A 16,809-nucleotide genomic window follows, 5' to 3' on the forward strand; every position below is an offset into this window, starting at 1 on the left:
GCTTTGGTGCAAACTCTCACAAATAGCAGAGCAGAATGTTAGAGGATCCATTGTGAGAAACAATTTAAAGACTTTGTGGCAAGAATAGTCTTTGGAAAACTAGGGATTTATAAATTCATCATTAACTGTGTACCAGACACTGTACTAAGTGCCTTCCAAATATTAATTTATAAGGTAGATGCTATTGTCATCCCCTTTGCATACAGGTAGAGAGTGATGCACAGAGAAGTTAAGCAACTTGCCCAAGGTCAGGTAACCAGTAGGTATGAGAGCTGGCATTCAAACTAGGCAGCCTGCTTCTGCAGTCCATGCTCTTCCCCAGGAGGCCTCTGGCATTTGTCTCTGGAGCAATTTCACACTTTCCCCTTTCCAAGGAAACTTGTAATAAAAACAAATTGTGCAGGGGCAACACATTTGTTGAAACTGTTGCTAAGTTCAGAACTGGTTAGGTTAGCACTAGCTGCCATGACAGATAAAGCTCCAAAATCTCGATGGTTTAGCTTTGTAGAAGTTAACTTCTTACTAACACAAAGTCCAACTGGCAGCAGTGGTGGTGATTTGTAGTGGTTGGGGTGGGGGGTTTAACCTTCACAGCTCCATTCAGTCATTGAGGTCCAGGCTATGAAAGGCTCTGCCATTTTCAACATGTGGCTTCCAAGATTGCTCTGTGTGTTGACATTCAGATGACAGACAGAATAAACAAGAGTGTGGAAGGTAGTGCAAGTTTTCATGAACCAGGTCTGAAAGTGATAGACATCACTTCTACCTAAATAGCTTTTGGTCACAGCTCAGTCACATGACTCCACCTATATGTAAGGAGGGTGGGAACTGGCATCTCTGGCTGGGCAACTACTTCCCAGCAACAGCACACTATGAAAGGTGGGCACACGTCTTGGGTCTTTGTCTTAGTTTGAGTCCCCCCCCAGAAAAAAGAATGTTAGAAAAGACTTTTCAAATGCTTTATTTGATAAGTAAAGAAAGTGGGAAGTGAGACAGGGAGAGAAAGGCATCCAAAGGATGTGTTAATAAGTCAGTTACCATTGTGGATATTGGGGCTTAATTCCTCTGGGGAAACTCTGGAGCCAAAGTAGAATATTGCATCTAAGGGGCATGCAAACAAGGGTTTTTGTACACCAGTGATGGAGTTCGGATGTGCTGTCCCCTCCAAAACTCATGTGGAAATTTGACCTCCAATGTGGCAGTGTTAGAAACTGATTGATCATGGGGGCAGATCCCTTATGAATGGATTAATGCTCTCCCTGGGGGTGGGGGGATTAATGAGTGAGTTCTTGCTCTATTAGTTCCCGCAAGAGCTTGTTGTTTATAGGACCCTGGCACCTCTTCTTCCTCTCTCTTGCTTCCTCTCATCATGTGATCTGCTTGTACCCACTGGGTGCCTGTGATTTTCCGTCATGAGTAGAAGCAGCCTGAGTCCCGTGCCAGATGCAGCTGTCCCAGAATCATAAGCCAAATAAATCTCTTCTCTTTATAAATTACCCAGTCTCAGGTATTTCTGTTATAGCAACACAAAATGGACTAATATAACCAGCTCCATTGTCAGTCATTGTTTAAAGGTTTTATCCCATGGGTCATAAATGCTCCACCCCACTGGCCTACTGTTCAGGTGGCACAGCAGACTCCTGATGCCAGAGAATGCCTTCATGCAAAGAAACGCAGATGCTGGCAGGTGTAAGTTTCCTGATGTGCATAAGAGTGGTAAGGGTGAGGGAATATGGGTGGGACACTCAGGGTCTGCTACATGGTCTCTGCCAGAATCCACCAGTAACATATTGACCGAAAAGATAAGTTTCTGTCCCTCCCCCCTGCCCGAGCACACACCTGATACACAATGGTTGGGCAGGACAGAATAACTACAACAAAACTCCCTTTCAGAAAGGGGAGAAGTGGAGACCCATAGCTGGGGCTAGCCAGTGTCAACTTTGAAGTTGGGCAGGCATTGGGAGTTCTCAATTGGAGGTTCTTAGAAGATTCAGATTCTGCTCTCTGAAAGGAGGTCCTTTGCTTATTGCTCTCCAAGGTCCCTGGCGCCTTCCTAGCTGGGAGGGTGAGGGTGGGGTGGGGGTTGTCTTCCTTTTTCTTCTCTAGCCACATCTAAACTGGATATTGAGTTTGCACTCCTTGAAGCTGTATGACTTTTTTCACCCACTTCCTGGTGTGCAAGCTTGAGGATTGTACCAACGTTTGAATACTCCGTGTTTGGTTCAGAAAGCAATTATCTCAAAATCTTTGTAACCTTCAGATCTATTGCTTCCCGTCAGTTTCATGTGGTAGTTGTCAACCTCACACATACAATACAAGGTCAAGAGCAAGGCCTACCTGATTCCACTGGTGAAGATGCATGAGACGGTTTTAGATTTAGAACATATGTTACTTCCATAGGTGGCAAAAAAGAATAAGCCAAAGGTGCCAGCTCCTTGGGTCCTTGTCCCATATACCAAAAAAGACGACACTGAAACAAAAGGGGCTGATGACTGCAACATGAGTTATGGAATACTCCATTGCTGAGGAGCCAGATCTAGATGGCAGCTACGTGCCTTTAAATGCTGCAGCTCTATTCTGAGGGGAATGGGGCAGAAAGCCCCATATCTCATGAGAACCTGGGAGATGATGAGAAGCTCTCTCTTGACCCAGGGGAGATAGAAAGGTGAGTGGGAGATGGCCTCACAGCAGCTCCTTAGAGGTCTCCCATAAGGATCACAAGATGTTCTGCCAAGGCTTAGATAAACTGCAATTCAAGCCTTTGCCTGTATGGATATATGTAAGGTTGCCAGGAAGCCATGGTACAGCCATTTTCCTAGAGTAGTAGCCCCCACAATAGTAGCCACCCACAGTTCCTTTCTAGACAAACTTCTGAAGCCTGATTGCTATTCTTAGGCCCATACCGCTCTCTCCCAATTGGTGGTGTCTACCCAGCTTGGGGTAGAGGACCATACTCTTTAACTAGATCTTTCCCACATGGATGGGTTATAATGGATATTTGTTGTTCAAAACCTCTCTCAGGTTTATCTCCTGTTTTTAGGGTCTAGATACAGTCAGCTTTTGAACTCTGTAAAATCTCACATTTTTTGGATTTTTTAATTCCCTTGTTTTTGTTTGCAAATAGACCAATTCTTCAAGCTTGTCTCTCTCTTATAATATATAATTAAATGTAGCCAGTTAGCAACCAACATGTGCTGCTAACATTCTATTTTACCTCCTCAGTAGACGCAGTAACTCAGCAGACTTATGTTCTACCTTCCACGTTACTACAGACAACAGTTTAAACAAATATTTTGCCACTCAAAGACTATTTCTGCAACAATAAAGATCACTTACTAATTTTGCTTTTAAATTATACAGCCATTTATTTATACATTTTTATTCATTTGCAGTATTGGAAACTTCAACATAAAACTCTTACCACTCAAAATTTTTTTTTTTAGTTTTAAAACTCTGAGAAATACCATCTATGTGGCAAAGTATAACAAGAAACAAATATTCATATTCCCGTTACCCATATTTTAAAAGTATCTATTTTGTCATATTTGTTTCCCGTGTTTTTTCATTTTACAGACAAAGTTCCCTTTAACCCCACCCCAAGAAGGTTCTGCAGTGTTTGGCTCTAGGTGACAGAAGTGCCAGAGAAAAAGGGAAGTGGCCATAACTGCCAGGAAGTTAACAGGAAAGTTAATCCCCAAACTCCAGCTTCTAAGGGCACATCACAACTATTCTCTATTTTCACCAAAATCTTCATGAACCACAAATCCATAAAACCACTTTTACCCTTCCCCAATGGATTGCTGTCCAAGCAAACTTTAATGTGCATCAGAATCACCTGGAGGGCTTGTTAAAACTCCAACCCCCAGGGGCCGGCCCGGTGGCGCACTGGATAAGTGCGCCGCTTGGGAAGTGCGGCGGCGCTCCCGCCCGAGGGTTCGGATCCCACATACAGACCGGTTCCCGCTCACTGGCTGAGCGAGGCGCGGGAGCGACGCCGAGGGTTGCAATCCCGTTGCCGGTCCCCGGTCCGGTATGGGGGCAACACTGAGGGTTGCGATCCATTGCCGGACATGGAAAAAGACAAAAGACAAAAAAAAAAAAAAAAAAAACTCCAACCCCTGGAGTTCCTGACACAATACAACCTGAGATCAGGCCCAAGAATTTTCATTGCTAGTACATTCCCAGGTGCTGCTGCTGCTGCTGGTTGAGACCACATTTGAGAATCACTGCTCTATTTTCCTAGACTAGGTATTCAGGGAGAGATTCAGACCCTCTCTGCTTATCTGGAGACACAAGATGGGAGAACTTATCCCCTACTGGTGGATAAGAGTCAACTCCCCTTCTAGGAAGTTCCAGCAGGCTACAAGCTAAAGGGTGGATTTCATTTCCCTCCTCCTCTTGTGAGGCCTCTACTTGGTCCGAAAAATGCTAGGAATGGGCTCATGCCCCGGTGCTGACCTTCATCCAGAGACAGGCAGACAGCGTGTGATGAGGAGCAGTGGGCTGTGTCAGGAGGGGCTTGGGGTTTCCAGTCACTCCACCTCTCCGGGGGCCCAGGTGCAGCCACCTCCTGGACAAGTCGCACAGTCCCTGAGCCTCACTTTCCCCATGTAGATAATGTGAGTCAGTAATGCCCACATACTTACTATAGGGCTGCTGAAGAGTAAATGGGAATAGTGCAAACAGGAGTCCTTTGTCAACCATAAAGTACCCTACAAATATTAATATCACAGGACAGATTTGTATCTTAATTAACTGTGGCTTCTCTTCTTTCCCCCACCTCTAGCAATTTTTGTTTGTTTTTAAGGCTCTCATCACCCTCTCCCCAACTACAGGGGGAATGAGTTCCAGTGTGTTACTGATTCCAACTCACCTTTGTTAAAGAAAAAATTACTCAAGAATACTTGAAAGCATAGTAAGGCAGACTTCATTCAGGACCATCGGGATAGCTGTAGAGACTATGGCAATGGTAGTTTGCATTGGGGGAGAGAAATTGGGCTCAACTCTGAATACAGAATGGGCAAGTGGGAATTTACACCCAAGGAGCAGAGTGAGGGTTACTGGATGGAAAATTACTAAGAGGTAACATGAGGAATAAGGGTGATTCTGGCTAAACCAACCTATCAGGATTCTTGCTGAAGACACATCAGGGTGATCAGACATCACCTGGGGATGGTGGAGGATGAGGAACTTGATCAGACATTGAGGGTGGAGAGTTCTAACTGGATTTTACAAAGAAATGCACAGATAAGTCTAGGAAGAGATTCAGGAGCCTGAGCAAAGTTTGGAAAAGCTAAGAATTTTTGTCACCTTCCATGTGTGTATTCAAATACTTAGACTCAAGCTACTCATTACCACCTTTAGGCTCTAAAAAGGAAAAAAACAAGGTACATGGCATTAAACTCTCACAATACTCAATCCAGTGATTCTCTCAATCTCAATAGTCAAGAATAAAATGAGAAAAAGCACTAACTAAGCAGTTTATCACTGGTTAGCAATCCGCTAAAGTTTTGTAGGCCTATTTTACCCCTTCCCCATCTGCTCTTTGCCATTTAAATATTAGGTTCCTATCCAGAACTGAGGCAGAGGCAGAGAAAGAAAATGGAGATGCACATTGAAGGGGCAGAAACCATTGAAGATTTTGGCAAAGATCCCTTTGCATTAGCTGTGTAATTCAAGTTATCCAGCATTTTTCTTCCCTTTAGACCTTTTGGCTGTGGTAAGCAATTACTATTAGATTCCTGCCATGTTGTAAGGAAAACAACGCAGTCCATAGTCAGAAAGACCTGGATGCCGTCTTAATTCTACCATTTACTAGCTGTGTGACCTTGAACTTCTCTAAGCCTCAGTTTTTACACCTGTAAAATGGAAATACCCTTATTTGCCTCATGGGGTTGTTTTAGATAACACATGGCTTACCGTGCAGTGCCCTGCATAAGGCAGGTGTAAAATAAGTACCTGTTGGGGAAATCCTTTCCCCCCGAGGCTTTATCAAAGGAGTACTCCTGGCCCGTGGTCCCATCCCCCTGAACCGTCGGCGAGGGGCTTCCTCCTGTGGAGCCGAGGCCCGCCTTTCAAGACTCTAAGCCCCAGGAGATCATGCACAATCCTCCCAGGAACCCCTCCATTCGTGGGGTGCCACCCACCGCCTTTCACATCTCCGCCTTCCTGATGCAGCGGCGGGTGGCGTCACCTCCGCCGGAAGAGGCGGGCTCTGCCGCGCGGTTGGCGCGAAAGTCGGTTCCAAGCCTCGGCAATTTCCGGGTTCTCTTGCGTTTGCTTCGGGCTGGGGTCGCCGCCGGGTGTGGGGCGGGGTGTGCGCCAGGCTGGCGCCCGACCCCAGCCGCCGTCCTGCGGGCAGCACACCCCCCAACTCGCTGCCCGAAGACTCCCACGCTCCATCGAGGTGAGTGAGACTCGGTGAGTGAGACCGAGCTTCCTCCCCGCCCCAACTGGGGGTCGCGACCCCTCCTGTGGCCGTCGGGGCCTTCTTTTCTCGTCCTGGTAACCGGCCCTGGGACCGGCGGGTGGGCCTTTGACGCTGGAGACAACGTGGCTTCAGTGGTCCGAGAGCCAGGCCTTTTTCTGGGAGCTGGGAAGCAGGAGCCTCCGGCCTTTTGCGGGGCATGGTCTTGCTAACTGGCATCCATGTTTATATTTAAAGCCCGTTTACCCAGAGATGAACAAACCTCGCGGGCCGTGGGTACCCGCAGGGACAGATGCGCTTTGTGTATCCTTAAAGCAAGTGCAATTGGAGAAAGGGGTTTAGAGCTCCCAGAGCAACGGCCCTCAATGTATTCAGTTCAAGGACATTAATTTCGTTCTGTGATTTGCAAGGATTGGTTTGTCATCTTTTTCCTTGACTTTGCCCACATTCCAGGGTTTCTTAAAAACGTCATGGATGAATTCATGGGCAAGGCCAGAATGTCTATCCTTAGGCATTTTTGTCTGCACAGAAAAATAGGTGCGTGAAACGTTTAACTTCATACATAATGTGTTTTTGTTCTTGTTAATGGTTCCTTTATTTTGACAGTTCAAAAATGTCCAGAAATGACAAAGAGCCGTTTTTTGTGAAGTTTTTAAACTCTTCAGACAATTCCGAATGTTTTTTTAAAGCCCTTGAGGTAAGAATAGTTGAAAATGTCTTTTTTGATGCTGTGAATTCATTTTTTTGTTTTAAAGTATTTTTTGATTTGTTGGATTTTGTCTTAGAATTAGGTATTTTATTTCATAATAGTGTTACTGTAGTTTACATTAATATACATATATCATCGTTACATATTTTTGAATTGACGTATGTCATTATTATGTATTTTGGGGTCCTTGAAATCTATTATAACATTTCTGTTGAATGTGGCTGACATGCACTTCTTGGAATTTAAGGTGCTTTCCTTTGACTACTAACCATAGTGGTCCTTTGTGTGCTAAAAAAAATTTAAGTCAGTCATATATTTGTCATTTCAATATTTTTTGGTTAATTGTTAAAAGTATGTTTCGTTATGTACAGTATAGTGTGGGCTGATAGTAGGGGTGTTGTAGAGCCTTGCTATTCATAGATCCCAGCAGCATCAGGATGAACTGGGAGTTTGTTAGAAATGCAAAGTCTTGGGCCCAAACCCACACTAATTAGAATCTGCTTTTTTAACAGGATCCCCAGTGCATCTTAAAGTTTGAAAAGCAGTTGTTGCAGGTTTTCCTTAAAGTTCATTCATCCAGCTAATATTTATTGAGTACCCACTATCTGATAGGCACTGCTTTAGTACTTGGAATCCATCAATGATAAGAGTATGCAAAGAGTTCTGTTCACTCAGAGCTTACTCTGTCTAGCAAGAGGAAGTAGACATTCATCAGACATGATAAATGAGTCAATTATATAGTATGTTACAAGATGCTAAGTGCTGCGGGAAGAGAAAAGGGCAAAACAGGATAAGGAATGCCACAGGATGTTTGTTGGGGGAGAAGGAGAAGGTAAGGTTAAAAGTTTAAATAGGGCCAGCCCGGTGGCGCACTGGAGAGTGCGCCGCTTGGGAGTGCGGTGGCGCTCCCGCAGAGGGTTTGGATCCCATGTGGAGACCGGTTCCCGCTCACTGGCTGAGCGTGGTGCGGGCCCAACACCGAGGGTTGCGATCCCGTTACCGGTCAGTAAAAAAAGACAAGAGCGAGGTGCGGGTGCAACACCGAGGGTTGCGATCCCGTTGCCGGTCCTGGTCCGGTCCGGGCGCGACACTGAGGGTTGCGATCCGTTGCCGGACATGAAAAAAGACAAAAGACAAAAAAAAAAAAGTTTAAATAGAGGGCCGGCCAGGTGGCGCACTCGGTAGAATGCAGCGCTTGGGAGTGCGGTGGCGCTTCCGCTGAGGGTTCGGATCCCATATAGAGACCGGTCTGCTCACTGGTTGAGTGTGGTGCGGGCACAACACCGAGGGTTGCGATCCCATTGCCGGTCGCGGTACGGGCGCGACACCGAGGGTTGCAATCCCGTTACCGGTCACGAAAAAAGACAAAAAGGGAAAATAAAAAAAAAAAGTTTAAATAGAGTGTGATCAGAGTAGACTTTATGGAGAAAAAGATATTTGAGTAAACTTGCAGGAGGTGAGATAGTTAGCCATGGGGATATCTGGGGAAGAAGTTTTCAGACAAGGAACAATTGATACAGGGCCCTGGGAAAGTGCTTATGGTGTCTGTCCAAGGTTAGTGTGGCTGTAGTGTAGTGAGCAAGGGATAGGGGAATAGTATTAAGGAATGCTTCACAGAGTAAGGCTTTGGTCTGGAAGGTCCTTGTAGGCCATCAGAAAGACTGACTTTTTTTTCTCAGTGAAATGGAGAGCCATTGGAAGGTTTTAGTCAGAAGAGTAACATGATCTGACTAATCATTTTAAAAGGATCACTGTATTTAACATAAGGACTTCAAAATTTGTTCAGAAAACTTTTGAGTACTTAATGGGTGTCAGGATGTGGTGGCAAACAAGATACATCATGAAACTTTTATTCTTATAGGAGAGACAAAAACTATATGTATATAAAATATCAATGTTACTTTTCTTTATAAAATAGACTAAAAGGATAGGGGAAGGGTATTTTAGAAAGTATAATCAGGAAAGGCATCTCTGAGGAGGTGACATTTAAGCAGACCTTACTGAAGTGAGAGATCAAGTCAGGTGAAGACTTGGGAGAAGAGTATTCCCTGCCTCAGGAACAAGAGTAAAGCCCCTAAAAGAGCTTATGCTTCGCTTGTTCCAGGCTTAGCAGGAAAGGTGGAGTACTACAGTAAAGTAAGCAAGGGAGATGAGAGGTAGGAGGTAAGGGTGGGGAGAAAGGCAGGAGTCAGATTGTGTGGTCTTGTAGGCCGTGGTAGGAGATGTGGATTTTATTCTGAGTGTGGTGGGAAGCCATTAGAGGGATTTGAGCAGAGAGTGATGTGATCTGGTTTGTATTTTTTAAAAGATTGCTAGGTGCTGTGTGGAGAATGGATTTAGGGCAAATAAGGGAGAAGGAGACCACTTGGGAAGCTCCTGCAGAGGTCTAGGTAAGAGATGATGATAGTGTTCAGTAGTGAAAAGGCTGGATTTGAGACAGATTTTGAAAACAGTGTTGATCGGTCTTAAAGGTGGGGACTGATTTCAGGTTTATTCTTATTTAATTTTTTTCTTTCAGTCAATAAAAGAATTTCAATCACAAGAGTATCTTCAGATTATTACAGAAGAAGAGGCATTGAAGATAAAGGAGAATGATAGATCACTTTATATCTGTGACCCTTTTAGTGGCGTTGTCTTTGATCACCTTAAAAAGGTTCGCTAACTTCTAGTGTGTTCCTTTGGTAGTCTGTTTTTTGTTTTGTTTTTGCTTTAGTGGATATAAATTCTTTACTTGTCATAAAGTATTATGTATAAGCTTCATTTAGTATAAGTGAACCTATAGTAATGAAACAGTTTAGTGATGGGATTTACTATACCTAAATTCAGTTTGGTTGCAAGATATTTCAAGGAGAAATAAAAAGTAGGAAAAGACGTCAACATAGTGCTTGGTAACTTGCTGTCTTTCCTGTGTGCGCTTGCACACAGAATTTTAGTTCCTATACCTTTCATAGGATGTGAAAAATTATATTCTAGAAGAAAACATTTTGGGGATCAGTATTGCTAATACACCAATGAGCCATCTTATTTCTTTTTGTTGATTCTAGAGTCTGCTGACTCATTACTTTTTTGATGTCTGGACAAGAGAGAAGCATTGAAATAAAAGTAAACTGACTGTAATTCCATCCAGATTACAAAGCGATTCTTGTTTGAAGGAGAAGAAAACATAGAAGCCTAGGTAGATGCAGTATCTGTGCAATTAATGGAAGGTCTGTGTCTACCTTGCCAAGAGCATTGTTGATCTTAGCCTCCTTTTGGAAATACCACTGCTTCTCAGATGGAAAACATAGCATCAAAAACTCATTTTCTTGGGCTGGCCTGTGGCTCACTCAGGAGAGTGTGGTGCTGATAACACCAAGGCCACGGGTTGGGATCCCATATAGGGATGGCCGGTTTGCTCACTGGGTGAGCGTGGTGCTGACAACACCAAGTCAAGGGTTAAGATCCCCTTACCGGTCATCTTTAAAAACAAAAAAAACAAAAAAAAAACAAAACACCTCATTTTCTTATGGCTGACCAAAAAGACAGCAGTGATCCTTTATCTGTATGTAGGTATTTAAGTCAGTTGTGCAGTGGTGACTTTGGCAGCTGTAGGCATTTTAGTCTGGCTTGCGTGTGCTGATGTTGAGGAAGACTGTCACCTTAACTCAGTGTCAGTGAAAATGAAAAGTCATTTTTTGAGTTTAACCTGCATTATCTTAGGAGAAATCTTCATGGGTCTTCATTTGGAAAGACATTGAGGTGCAAAGTATTTAAAACCTAAATGTTTCTACTGGCTAGGATTGTGACATAAGAGATATATTAGAGAGGGGTTACTTCTAGGCTCTTGTATTTTTAAACCACTTCATTGGCTAGGCGCTTCACTTGAAAAGTATATGTGGATATTTCCTAATTGTTATGAGATAAGATTATTGCATTAAGATTGTGTTTGTTTTAGGCTGGCCGATTTGCTCAGTCGAATAGGAGGTGGTGGTGTAACACCAAAATCAAGGGTTCGGATCCCTGTACTGGCCAGCTGCCAAAGAAAAAAAAGATTGTGTTTGTTTCAGAGATTAAAATTTTGATGGCAGTTTTGGGTGAGAGAGGCTTTTAGAGCTTATTTCTTTTGATAGCTTGCATAGTTTGATTTGCTTTTGTGTATGTGTGTTTATTTAATGTATAGTGTATCTGAGAAATTATATAAGTCTTTATTTTTTTCTATAATGATTTGGTGATATTTCTGCACTGCATCAACTTCTGTAAAAAACTGGTAAATATTACTGAATATTTTTCTTTTTTGTAGCTTGGCTGCAGAATTGTTGGTCCTCAAGTAGTCATATTTTGTATGCACCACCAGCAATGTGTCCCAAGAGCTGAACATCCAGTTTATAATTTGGTTATGTCTGATGTAACTGTATCTTGTACAAGCCTGGAAAGAGAGAAAAGGGTAGGTGTTGAGAGAAATATCAGGATGATTGATTGATTCATCTATCACCACACTTAATCTTTCGCCTCAGAGGAGATACCTTGAGAGACTTTGCGGTTAGTGTTTGTGACTTTTAACAAAGGTCGATATACAACAAGTGTATTCTTTTTTTTTTAATAAATGGAATATAGTTGGAATCTGTTTTGTTGGAAACTGGTTAATTGAAGTTTTTTGTCTTGATTTAAAAGGAAACTCACTTTTTTTGCTACACATTGAGCATGTTTTCAAATCACATTTTTCCACAATAGTTGGATAATCTTTGAAGAAAGTATTCTGAAAGAGAGCTATGTAAAAATGTTTTTTATATATTATATAGATATAATTTATATTATTTTTTTAAAAAATACATGTGTAGCATGTAAGAGTATAATCTTTATTATAGAAGCAGTGTATTTTAATAAGTTCATGGAGTTAAGGGATAAATATAGGAAAATAATTATTTTTAAAATTATAATTCACGTTTATGTTACTTCCAGAAAGTAATTTGGTTAATTATTTAACTTTATAATGGTGAGAAACATTTGTGTATTCAAGTTATCAACAATAAAATATATTTATGGGATATAGTATAAAAATGCAGGAGATATTATTTATTTTAGTATTAATATATTTTCTTTTGGGGCTGCAGGAAGAAGTTCACAAATATGTACAAATGATGGGCGGACGAGTATGCAGAGACCTTAATACAGCAGTAACTCACCTTATTGCAGGAGAAGTTGGTAGCAAAAAATATTTAGTTGCTGCAAACCTAAAGAAACCTATTTTGCTTCCTTCTTGGATAAAAACACTTTGGGAGAAGTCACAAGAGAAGTAAGAAAGACATATTTTCTAAATTTGAACAAATGATGAATTCAATCATTTTAGTATACTCAGTTTTTATAGGGGAAGCTTTATGGTATCCTTTTGGGATTTGTTATTCAGGGACAAAAATGTGGGGTCATTACTCTTCAGTGAAAACAAGAACAGAATCTGGAAGCTCTTATTAAGGTATAAATTGACAGGTAGAATGTGTTATGGGTTTAGCATTAGCTACAAGGTAAGAAATGTTTTGATAATAAAGTTTTCAGCAGTAAATGTTTGAAAGTAATTGAGAAAATCAGTTTGGCAACTCTATAGCTCTTATGCTATATGAATTAGAATAAATTAGCTATTTTGGCAGTCATAGTCCCTCCCATGGGGGCATATATAAGACTGAATATAAACATTTAAGCTATCAATTGAGATCGTGATCACTCAATTTATGTTAATTGAGCCCATTTTATGCACCTGGCCTGAGCTAGACGTTAGCTATATGTTGTAAGCAAAAGAGGATAGCATCCCTTCCCTCCTGGACCTTAGAGCCTGTTTCAAGAGGCACACTTAAGTTGCCCCTGAAATTCCCTTGTAGACTAACACCCATAAGTCCAGGTACCACAGATTTATATTGGAGTAATAATTTATTGGCATTTTTCTGGGTTTGTTTACAACAGCATTCAGCACATCCTAAATATGTCTCCATGTCAGCACCCTAATTTCCAGCCAGACTACTTCATCAGCACATCTGCCTAGCATGGCAACAGAATGATATTTTTGTTGGTTTTCTGCCAAAAATCATAGTTTTTACTTACATAGGAAAATAGAAGGATTAAGAAGTTCATTTCTCTACTAAGCAACTAAAGAACCTTTATTCATACTTATAATTTTGAAAATATACCACTTTGACCAGCAATGGCCTAGAGTTGGTAAAATACGTATTTTTGCATTAGACCAGTTTTATTTGAGAGACTGTATCGGAAACATTACTTTTTATTAGAGACATGGTATTAAGGTAGTTGAGCAGTTAGTCTTATTCTGAGTGTGTCAGTTCTCCTTTTCTTGAAAATGATTATAAATCCTAAAAAATGAGGAAGGCAATAGTGATATTTCTGTTGTTTATCATTATTCTTCTGGTAAATATAAAACTATCTGGTATATTTGATATGTTCACTTTTTTCCTTTTTACCATTTGTTTTCCCAGCAAAATAGCTAGATATATTGATATAAACATGGAAGACTTCAAGTGTCCTGTCTTTCTTGGTTGCATAATCTGTGTGACTGGCGTGTGTGGTTCAGAAAGGAAGTCAATTCAGCAACTCACAGTTAAGCATGGAGGTCAATACGTGGGACAACTGAAAATGAATGAATGTACACACCTCATTGTACAAGAACCAAAAGGTAAAAAACTGTGTTTCGTAAATGGACAAATGCAAAATTTTCTGTGGTATTTAATATTTAAAAATCTTCATAGAATAGCTTTTGCTTCTGATATGGTCATTTAGTTTGATATTTTTTTCCCTAAAATCTTGCAAAGATGGTTTGGGTCACAGTCTATAGAAGAATTACATGACCATCCTAGTGTTTATCCAGATCATCAAATAAATGAAAAAAGCTTGCAGTGATGTTTTATCTAAGCTTACATTAGATATTTTGGTTTGTTTAAAAAAAATTTCCCACAGTTACCAAATACTTAAAGGAAGATTACAGATTAAGAAACTGGTTTTGGGGCCGGCCCGGTGGCGCACTGCTACAGTGTGCCGCTTGGGAAGCGCGGCAGCGCTCCCGCCGAGGGTTCGGATCCCACATACAGACTAGCCGCTCACTGGCTGAGCAAGGTGCGGGGGCAACACCGAGGGTTGCGATCCCGTTGCTGGTCCCGGTCCGGTACGGGCGCGACACTGAGGGTTGCGATCCGTTGCCGGTCACGAAAAAAGACAAAAAAAAAAAGAAACTGGTTTAAAGAAATTGTTTTGGAGCCTACATGCAAACCAAGTCCAATATTATTTCAGTTACCCCACAGTTGGCTCCGTTTTTATGCAGTTTGTATAAAAGGTAAATCCCCTCACATGTCATGTGTATTTATACAATACACAGAAAATATAATTAGGTGATAACCTAAAATACTACTTTTTAATACACTATGTAGCATACTGTTTAAAAGAGTACTTACTGGTAACAGTAACTTTGTGTTGGTAGGTTTTTAAAATAACTTACTATAATTTGAATATTTCTGCAAAGATAGATTTTAATGGTGTGCATTTTTCTGCCTATCTTGGTTTCTTTATTAATGAACACAATAGGTCAGAAATATGAATGTGCGAAGAGATGGAATGTACAGTGTGTGACCACACAATGGTTTTTTGACAGTGTTGACAAAGGTTTTTGTCAGGATGAATCCATATACAAGACAGAACCTAGACCACAAGCAAAGACTGTGCCTGATACTTCAACTCCTACTGGCCAGATCAGCACAATTGATAGTAAGTCTCATTGAAATTAAAATAAACAATCATTTTTTTTGATGTAAGAATTGATTTGTTAATGGGATAACCGAGATATAGTAGGGACCTTCCCTCCTTCCTGCTATGCTTCTAGGCATAATTGTATAACAAAATAGCCAAATTGTATAATTGTATAAAAAGTTAGTCCAGAACTGCTCCTGATAATTCTTTTTAGAATGAATGATTGCTTTCTTTCATACCCTTATGTAATGCAAGAGATGATCAAAGAAATTAAGAACACACATAGGTAGAGACTTAAAGTAAAAGAATTAATTTTTAAAAGTTTCTATTTTGTAGGTGCGAGGTTGGCAGAAAGTTGTTGTAAGATTTTTTTTTTTTTATATGTAAGTTTCTTGGACCTTAAAGCTAGCTACCTCAGATTTTTATGGGAAACAAGCCACTGTTAAGAAAATATATTAAATATATTTTCATTTAAATAAGATATGAACCTTAATTAATTTCATTTTCCCTTTTTATACTTTGCCACCATGATTTTAGTAAAAACCTCTGAATCTTACTTTGGAAATTGTTCATAGCCCTTTGTTTGTAAGAAAAGTTAATCCATAGGAAAATATGTAACCATTATTATTTTATCTTCATAAGTTTATATATTATTTTTAATATATAGGTCGTACTCTTTCAGATGTCAGCCATATTTCCAACATAAATGCAAGTTGCATAAATGAATCGATATGTAATTCAGTTCTTAATAGCAAATTGGAGTCTACACTTGAAAACTTAGAAAATCTGGATATCAGTACATTTCAAGCACCTGAAGATTTATTAGATGGTTGTCGGGTACGTCTTTATTATGTAGTAAATGCACTAGGTGATAATGTATGTTAACACTTCCTAGCCTGACTTTGAAGAGATCCCTCAGAGTTGGGTTTGCTCCTTATCTACATAAATCCTTCATGCTGGCTAAGAAGATGGCACTCACTAGGCCATGTTCATCCTTTGGCTGGGAGGGTCCCTCTGCTTGGGATGTACCTTCATCCATTACTGTTCAAAGTTCATTTCAGTTTTCAACTCTTCTCTGAAACCTCCCATACTATAGTAACCTTTCCATCTACTATGTTTTGAGAGTACTTCGTTTCTGAACCACTTACTAGATTTTCATTCATACTATCATTTATTGTTTATAGTGTATTAGACACTGTGCTAATCATTTCATATATATTATGTTAATATGTTATATATAATCTCATTCAGTTCCCACAAATAACTCTAAAATGGATATTATCTTGAGGCTAAGATTTAGAGGATTAAAATTCTTGTTCAGAGTCACACAGACATTAAGTGGCTGGTCATCTACTCCAAAGTCTGTATTAGAGCCACTGCTTTGTTTAGTATGTCTTGGATTATTTAATTTTTCAGTGTCTGCATAACTGTAAGTTCCTTGATAGAAATATCATATGCTGTACATTTTTAGATTTAGATCTGAACACTATATATCCGTATTTGTAGAATTACTAGGCTATGTATTAAGTCTCACAGAGTAGCAACAATTTAACCCTATTTTATTAAGGGAAATTGGGCAAATTACCTTACCTTTTTTTTTTTTATGATGATGATGATAATTGTTTATTCCTTGATGATAAGGGTAAAATACCTCAAATTTATTAGTATGAACCTTTTACTTATATATTTGAACACTGGAGATGTTTAAGTTTTTTTTAAGGAGTGTTCATGATATAGTCCCTGCATTTCATATGTGTTGGGGGTCAAATGATGAAGAGAAGGGTCCTTTACTGATCCTGATCAGGGCAGATGGGAGTCTACCTTGCCCTTCTGTACTTATAAAACTTATCAACTTATTGGTGGAACAGAAAGTGTTTTGTGTGATCTTTTATCCTAGGCTGTATTTTTTTTTTTTTTTTTTTTTTTTTTTTTTTTTTTTTTTTTTTTTTTATTT

At 40.3% G+C, this 16,809-nt stretch overlaps 2 protein-coding genes across 2 annotated transcripts in view; one reads left to right on the forward strand and one right to left on the reverse strand.

Moving 5' to 3' along the window:
* Positions 1 to 7,040: 7,040 nt before the first annotated feature.
* TOPBP1 (topoisomerase (DNA) II binding protein 1) overlaps positions 7,041 to 16,809 on the forward strand; it is an 84,215-nt gene continuing 74,446 nt past the window's right edge. Inside the window, exons 1-7 of the mRNA XM_008581133.1 lie at positions 7,041 to 7,124; positions 9,655 to 9,789; positions 11,416 to 11,559; positions 12,227 to 12,408; positions 13,595 to 13,791; positions 14,694 to 14,873; positions 15,523 to 15,692. Coding sequence (XP_008579355.1) covers positions 7,041 to 7,124; positions 9,655 to 9,789; positions 11,416 to 11,559; positions 12,227 to 12,408; positions 13,595 to 13,791; positions 14,694 to 14,873; positions 15,523 to 15,692 — 1,092 coding nt within the window. The remainder of the gene's footprint in view (positions 7,125 to 9,654; positions 9,790 to 11,415; positions 11,560 to 12,226; positions 12,409 to 13,594; positions 13,792 to 14,693; positions 14,874 to 15,522; positions 15,693 to 16,809) is intronic.
* CDV3 (CDV3 homolog (mouse)) overlaps positions 11,465 to 16,809 on the reverse strand; it is a 110,539-nt gene continuing 105,194 nt past the window's right edge. Inside the window, exon 5 of the mRNA XM_008581128.1 lies at positions 11,465 to 11,541. Within this exon, the coding sequence (XP_008579350.1) occupies positions 11,499 to 11,541 (43 nt within the window). The 3' untranslated portion in view covers positions 11,465 to 11,498. The remainder of the gene's footprint in view (positions 11,542 to 16,809) is intronic.

The sequence above is a fragment of the Galeopterus variegatus genome, unplaced genomic scaffold, assembly GCF_000696425.1.
Source record: "Galeopterus variegatus unplaced genomic scaffold, G_variegatus-3.0.2 Scaffold2271, whole genome shotgun sequence".
NCBI classification, from domain to species: Eukaryota; Metazoa; Chordata; class Mammalia; order Dermoptera; family Cynocephalidae; genus Galeopterus; species Galeopterus variegatus.